Genomic DNA, 6,980 nt, shown 5'->3' on the forward strand with positions numbered 1-6,980 from the left:
GATGGTTTGGAATCTTGATGGCTCCCATTAACCAGGACAATTCACTGTAGATGGCTCTGTTTTACTTGTAAGTCTTCCTGTATACGTGTGTGCTGGCAAGTGGGTAATGAAGTCTTACAGTGACATGTGATCATGTCACCTGAACTAGAATCCATCTTTAACCTGGTGCTTTTACATTGAGGAGAGTTGGTGGGAACCCAGACAGGGACAAAGGATTCCCACCTTATGCAAAAGATATATAAGGGGGCGGAACAGAACAAAAAGGGAACCATCATGAGAAATCCCCTAGCTACCACCTGAGCTGGAACAAGGGCTGTACCAGGGGGAAAGGATTGTGCCCAGACTAGGAAGGTGTCAAGTCTGAGAAAGAAACTTATTGAAACATCTCTGAGGGTGAGATTTTATCTGTATTCAGTTTTATTACTGGATTAGGCTTAGACTTGCATATTTTATTTTATTTTGCTTGGTAATTCACTTTGTTCTCTCTGCTATTACTTGGAACCACTTAAATCCTACTTTCTGTATTTAATAAAATCACTTTTTACTTATTAATTAACCCAGAGTCTGTATTAATACGGGGGGAGGGGGGGCGGGGGCAAACAGCTGCGCATCTCTCTCTCTCAGTGTTATAGAGGGCGAACAATTTGAGTTTACCCTGTATGAACTTTATACAGGGTAACACAGATTTATTTGGGGTTTGGACCCCATTGGGAGTTGGGCATCTGAGTATTAAAGACAGGCACACTTCTTAAGTTGCTTTCAGTTAAGTCTGCAGCTTTGGGGCACGTGGTTCAGAGCCAGGGTCTGTGTTGGAGCAGACGGGCATGTCTGGCTCAGCAAGACGGTGCTGGACTCCCAGGCTGGCAGGAAAAGCAAGGCAGAAGTCGTCTTGTCACATCAGTTGGCAGCCGCAAGGGGGTTTCTGTGATCCAACCGTGACACACAGATTTTGTTTTAGTAAATCTAGAACATTGTGTTTCAATTTACCTTATTTTCATTTCTCTTTTTTTTAGTGAAAATGTACCATCCCTTTAAAACAAAAAGTTAGTTTGACTCAAAAAGCTGAAACTTACTGGGTCTACAGTTTTGAAATTGTTTTAGCCAAAAATGTTTCAAGTTGAGTGTGACGTTGCACTCCTTATGCTTTCTAAAAATATGTGAATATGATGTAACTGGAATATGCTTTATGTGAAAGGTCTCTTATTAGGTATCATTACAAAGCTTATGATCTACTGAGTGTATTCATCCCATTTGTTTGCATGTATTATCTCTATGTTTGGAGTTAGGAGAATAAGATATAAACTTGTATTACTGATGTAAACTTATGAAATGGAAGCCATTAAGGGTGTTTCAGAATCAATCATTTGTAAATGGCTCTTATGCGGGCTGCCGAGCCTTGGGCTGGTGGAGTTGACATGCCCAATGCCTATTTATCACCTCCAGCCCATGTTAAAAGTTGAGTTGCACTGGGCGAATTTCATCCAAATGGCATAGGAAGCAGGTCCTGTCCTGAACTAATTTTAGCCCCAGTTCCCTCCTCTGCAGCAAACCCCTCCCCAAGGGAATGCAGCAGGTGGAACAGACAGTTATTTACCTGGGGAGACAGATGTGGTTTTTGTTTCTAAATTCAGTCCCTAATCACTGACAGCTGTTGAATCACGTGGACAGTTCATCTTGTATAAACCCACACCATTCTTGTGCCCAGCTCAGCCTGGCACCATGGAGATCATCTTGTTCGCTCTTCTGCTGAGCGCCACAGGTAACTGCTCTCCGTATTGGCCTCTCCTTTCTCTTGTTCTAACTCCCCCAGGCTAATCCCCATCCATCCTCTTTGCTTGCAGCAGCCTCACAGCTGGAGGATGATGATAAGATAATAGGTGGCTATGAGTGCTCGCCCCACTCCCAGCCCTGGCAGGTCTATTTCACCTATGGCTCTGGCAACCGCTGGTGTGGGGGGTCACTCATCAATGAGTGGTGGATCGTCTCAGCAGCTCATTGCTACTTAAGGTGAGTAGACTGGTGCATCAGTAGAGCAGTTTGGGAGGATTCGTCCCTGTCCTAGCACAAGGCACAGGCCCCTTTGGGTAGGAAGCAAGTTTTCAGTGGGACCCAGGCCTTGTGGGTGTTATGTGGGGGCCTAGGTTGTATTTCCCAAGCAACTGAATTATGGGAAACACTGTGGTGCAGTTGCAAAAAAGGCTAATATAATTCTAGGGTGTATTAGCAGGAGTGTTGCATGTCAGAACAAGGAACCGGGGAGGCTTCAGCTGATGTCGTGGGCCCAAAGCTGGATGCCACACTTTAGGAAAGATGTGGACAAGCTGGAGAGAGTCCAGAGGATCAAAGGACTTCTGAGGAGAGGCTAAAACAACTGGGCATGTTTAGGTTTGAGAAAAGAAGCCTAAGGGAGGCGCCTGATAACAAAGAGGGGTGTTATAAAGAAGCCAGTGATCAGTTGTTTTCCCTGTCCACTGAAGGTAGGACAAGAAGCAATGGGTGTAATCAGCAGCAAGGCAGATTTATCTTAGATATTATGAAAACCTTCTAACTCTCGGGATAGTTAGGCACTGGAACAGACTCCAAGGGAGAGTGTGGGGTCCTCATCAATGGAAGGTTTAAGAACAGGCTGAACAAACACAAGTCAGGCCTGGTTTCCGGTTACTTGGTCTTGCCTCAGTGCAGGAGGCTGGATGTGATGACTTCTCGAGGTCTCTCCCAGCCCAGCATTTCTGTGACTCTGTGGCTGTTCCCTGCAGGCCCAGTACCCTGGTGGCTCATCTCGGGGAGCATGACACCAGTGCAGACGAGGGCACTGAGCAGCATATCCAGGTGGCCAAAGCCATCCAGTTCCCCCAGTACCACCAATACAGCTCGGATAATGACATCATGCTGGTGAAGCTAGCCCAACCGGCCCGGTTCGGTGCCTACGTGCAGCCCATCCCCATCTCCAAGAGCTGCCCTGTGGCAGGGACGAAGTGCCTGGTCTCTGGCTGGGGGAACATGCTGACATCTGGGGGTAAGTTATAGTGGAGACAACTTCAGCTCAGGGAGTATCTGCAAGGGGGAAGGGGTCATCAGCAATAATCCTGACTTACACCAACTCCAGTGGGGTTACTCCTGACTTACACTAGCATGGGTGATGGGGAATCAGGCCCCATATGATGGGTGCTTCCCTGCATTGAATAGTCTGTGGCATTAGATCCCCATTTCTCTCCATTCTCTCTCCTCCCCAGTTCAGTACGCGGATGTCCTACAATGTCTGAATGTGCCCATCCTCCCTGACTCTGCCTGCCGTGCCGCCTACCCCGGTGACATCACCAAGAACATGTTCTGTGCTGGCTACATAGAAGGGGGCAAGGACTCTTGCCAGGTATGGAGGGAGCGGCTGGTTCGGTTTGTGGTGTGTGGGGAGGTTGCCTTTCATTCAGCTGCCCTGGGGTTCAAAGCAAATGCTATTTCCTCAGTACATGGCAAGCAATCACCGTGCTTGGGTTTTGCAAGTACAAGGACAATGAGCTCTAGACATGTGTCCTGAGGATGTGAGGATCGGGTGATCATGATGTCATTGGCATCATTATAGGGTGCACTTGCATGTTTCTGGGATATTTCCTCTCAGTAGAGCCAGGTGTCTCTGTGTGCGTGTGTACGCGAGTGATAAGGTGTTCATGTGTGCAGAGGCATACGGGCGGGTTTGTGCAGAGAGGTGTGTATGTCAAGGGGTTTGTACACATTCCTATTTACAGAAGGCGGTGTGTGTGTAAGTGTGTGCGCACAGGGGTGTCTGTGTGCTACTATACATACATACATTTGCTGGTTCTGGGATGTCCCAGCAAGGGCATGTGTGAGGGAGAAGGATGTGGGGTCTGGGCTGGGCCGGTCTTCCCTCTGTTACCAACATCCCCTGGACCTGGGCTGACAGCCACGTCCAGCCCTAGGCGGTGACTCCTAGTCGCTTGGGCACAGTTCTCTTGCCAGATTCTAACGGGGGGGGGGCCCCAAACATTTTGGCCCGAGGTCACATTGGGGTTGCAAAGCTGTATGGAGGGCTGTGTAGGGAAGGCTGTGCCTCCTCAAACAGCCTGGCCCCTGCCCCCATCCGCCCCTCCCACTTCCTGCCCCCGACCCAGCCAACCCCCCCTGCTCTTTGTCCCCTATCTGCCCCCTGGGATCCCACCCCTTATCCAACCCCCCCTGCTCCCAGTCCCCTGACTGCCCCCCACCCTCTTTCCACACCCCCACCCCCTCACAGGCCCCCTGGGACTCCCATGCTTATCCAACCCCCATCCCGTTCTCCATCCCTGTCCCTTGACCACCTCTCCCCCCACCCCCAGCGCTGGCCCCCTTACCATGTCGCTCAGAGCAGCATGTCTGGCAGCCGTGCTGCCTGGCAGGAGCCAGACATGCTCCCGCACTGCTCTCCAGGAGCGTGTAATTCCACGGCCCAGAGCAGTGCTTGCATGGCAGCGTGGCAGGGGGGACAGCAGGGGAGGAGCCGGTGGTAGCCTCCCCAGCCAGGAGCTCAGGGGCCGGGCAGGATGGTCCCACGGGCTGGATTTGGCCCGTGGGCCGTATTTTGCCCACCTCTGTTCTAATGCCATGCCTGCACAACTCTTTGTTCTCTGCAGGGAGACTCCGGTGGGCCAGTGGTCTATAATGGAGAGCTGATGGGGGTGGTGTCCTGGGGCATCGGGTGTGCCCAGAAGAACTACCCTGGCGTCTATGCCACAGTGTGTAACTACGTATCCTGGATTGAGGAGGTCATCGCCAACAACTGACATGCGCAACTGTAGAGTACCTCTCCTGGCAGAGAGGCTGTGTTCAGACCTCCCCATCCCGCTTTGCCTGCTGCCTGGATAAATGTGATTGAAACCTTCTCAGTAAAACAGGGGGGCTGCCGTGACACCAGGAAACCCAGTAGGGAAGACCCAAGATGCTTATGAGAGGAGCATCAAATGTGGCTATGAAATCCCAACTCATCAATAAAACTCAGTTCCTACATCCTGCTGAATTCTTGGCATTTTTAGCCCAAATCAGGGCTTGCGTCCCACACTGGTATTGTTATAATTAGATGAATATTATGGTAGCAAGCAGATTGCCTCAGGAGGCCCCTGCTGGGCTTAGAGTTGTACAGACACACCCAGCCAAAACTGACAAAGCCAGGTCCCCGTTCTATAGCTGGGGAATTGAGCTGAAGAGAGATTCAGTGACTTGCCCTAAGGGGGTCTGAGCTGTGAATTGGCTGCAGGTAGCTGTAGTTCCAGCAGATGCCCCTGCTGCATTAAATCATGGACTATCAGGGTTGGAAGGGACCTCAGGAGGCCATTTATTCTAGTCCAATGTCCTGCTCAGAGCAGGACCAATCCCCAGACAGATTTTTACCCCAGTTCCCTAAATGCCCCCTCGAGGATCGAGCTCACAACCCTGGGTATAGCAGGCTAATGCTCAAAGCACTGAGCTCTCCCTCCCCCCAAAGGTCATTGTGTCCAGCCTCCTGCCTTCATTAGCAGGACCAAGTATTGATTTTTGCCCCAGATCCCTAAGTCCTATGGGTCTGAGTGGGGTGGGGGGCTAGGACTCATCGGGAACAGCCTAGGAGGCTGGCAATATATAGCATGTCCCTAGTGTGCAAGTCACTGAGAATCTCATCCACTTCAGTAATGCCTTTGCCTGGGTTTTGCCAGGACTCCTGGGTTCTAGCCCCAGCGTCCTCAAGGAGTCACCAGCTCTTCCTTGCAGAAGTGTTGTGAAAGCGTTTTACAAATATCAGTCACCACAGATGGCAACTGGGGACAGATGCATAAAAGAAGGGAAGCGTGTGGAGGAGGGGAGCCTCCCTGGTGGAGGTGTGAAGTCCCATGCCCCAGAACCGCAGCAGCTGTGAAAGGTGGCCTTCCCCCAGCTAGGGCTCCTGGCTGAGTGCTCCAGGAGTATTCACATGCAGATTGTGAGCTCTCAGGGCAGGGACTACCTTGTTATCCTACAGCAGGGGCTGGCATAGCAGGGCCTTGTCCCCAGGCTAAGGCTTCTTGGCCCTACTGCAAATCACCTGAAAATAAATGGCTCTGTGGCCATGCAAGGCATCCTATGAACACATGGACATCGCAGTTCCCAGTCTGCATTTCTCCCTTGTCCGCATGGAGTATGGCCCAACAAGTCTAGGGGAGCCCGAGTGACTGCACAGGTGCATCCGAACCTGAACATGTTAGTTATGCTAACCCTAACCCCCAGATCCTCCCCCGACGGGAATTCCACCTTCTCCCTCTGCAACAAGACAGAATCCTCCCCCCTCTCCCACTCACATCTCATCCACACCCAGCTTGAGTCACACACCAGCCTCTCTGCCTCTTAGCTTGTCTCCACCGCAGCTTCCCCGCAATCCTCTGCCCCGCTCCATCCCCTGGGGGGTCAAAGACAGGAGAAGGGCTGTGGAGATTGGGTGGCATCAGAGAGGCTGGGCAGGTTGGGTTTATTCCATGGAGAAGCTCCCAGAAGATGGTTACCTTGGTGCAGGCCCCCCTTTGGCACTTCCTCAGTCACCCTGAGAAACCAGCCAGCTGCCACATGACCTCATCCTGGGGTGAAACAGCTGAGGGGTTACTTCCCTCTGTGCTCTCATGCACTGACCTGAGAGTCAGACCCAGCACTCGCTACATTTGTGGGAGGGGACACCGGCCTGAGAATCCCAGCGGGGCTGGGTTCTTCCCCCGATGGGTGAAAGGGAGACAGGAATGAGGCAACCTGGCTGGGAGCAGCCAGCTAGTGTGGGGGAAGCACAGGGATGAGGAAATACCGAGAGACCATGATGCAGCTCTGCACCCCTCAACACAACCCCCTCAAGCATCCGCAGACCTCACATGCAACAGCAACAGATGCTACATGCCGACCCTGCTGCCCTCACCCCCCCAGCGATGCTGGTTGGGCTCATGGAGCTAGGGCAGCAGGAGGGCACCTGCAGATCCAGCACCTCTGCCCCTCACGCC

The 6,980-nt window shown here is 51.9% G+C and overlaps 1 protein-coding gene across 1 annotated transcript; it reads left to right on the top strand.

Annotated features, from left to right (window-relative positions):
- The first annotated feature begins 1,038 nt into the window (after positions 1-1,038).
- Positions 1,039-4,990, top strand: LOC123358092 (trypsin-like). The gene is made up of 6 exons (XM_045000862.1): positions 1,039-1,116; positions 1,649-1,759; positions 1,842-2,007; positions 2,757-3,016; positions 3,234-3,370; positions 4,626-4,990. Exons 2-6 carry the CDS (start codon positions 1,720-1,722, stop codon positions 4,773-4,775), a joined length of 753 nt encoding a protein of 250 aa, XP_044856797.1. The 5' UTR covers positions 1,039-1,116; positions 1,649-1,719; the 3' UTR covers positions 4,776-4,990.
- Positions 4,991-6,980: the final 1,990 nt, after the last annotated feature.

The sequence above is a fragment of the Mauremys mutica genome, unplaced genomic scaffold (genome assembly GCF_020497125.1).
Source record: "Mauremys mutica isolate MM-2020 ecotype Southern unplaced genomic scaffold, ASM2049712v1 001407F_np12_obj, whole genome shotgun sequence".
NCBI lineage: Eukaryota > Metazoa > Chordata > Testudines > Geoemydidae > Mauremys > Mauremys mutica.

Coding starts and splice junctions, on each gene's coding strand:
- LOC123358092 (XM_045000862.1), top strand. CDS start 1,720: ATGGAGATCATCTTGTTCGCTCTTCTGCTGAGCGCCACAG. Junction 3,017..3,233: donor GAACATGCTGACATCTGGGG/GTAAGTTATAGT, acceptor TCTCCTCCCCAG/TTCAGTACGCGGATGTCCTA. Junction 3,371..4,625: donor GGGGCAAGGACTCTTGCCAG/GTATGGAGGGAG, acceptor TGTTCTCTGCAG/GGAGACTCCGGTGGGCCAGT.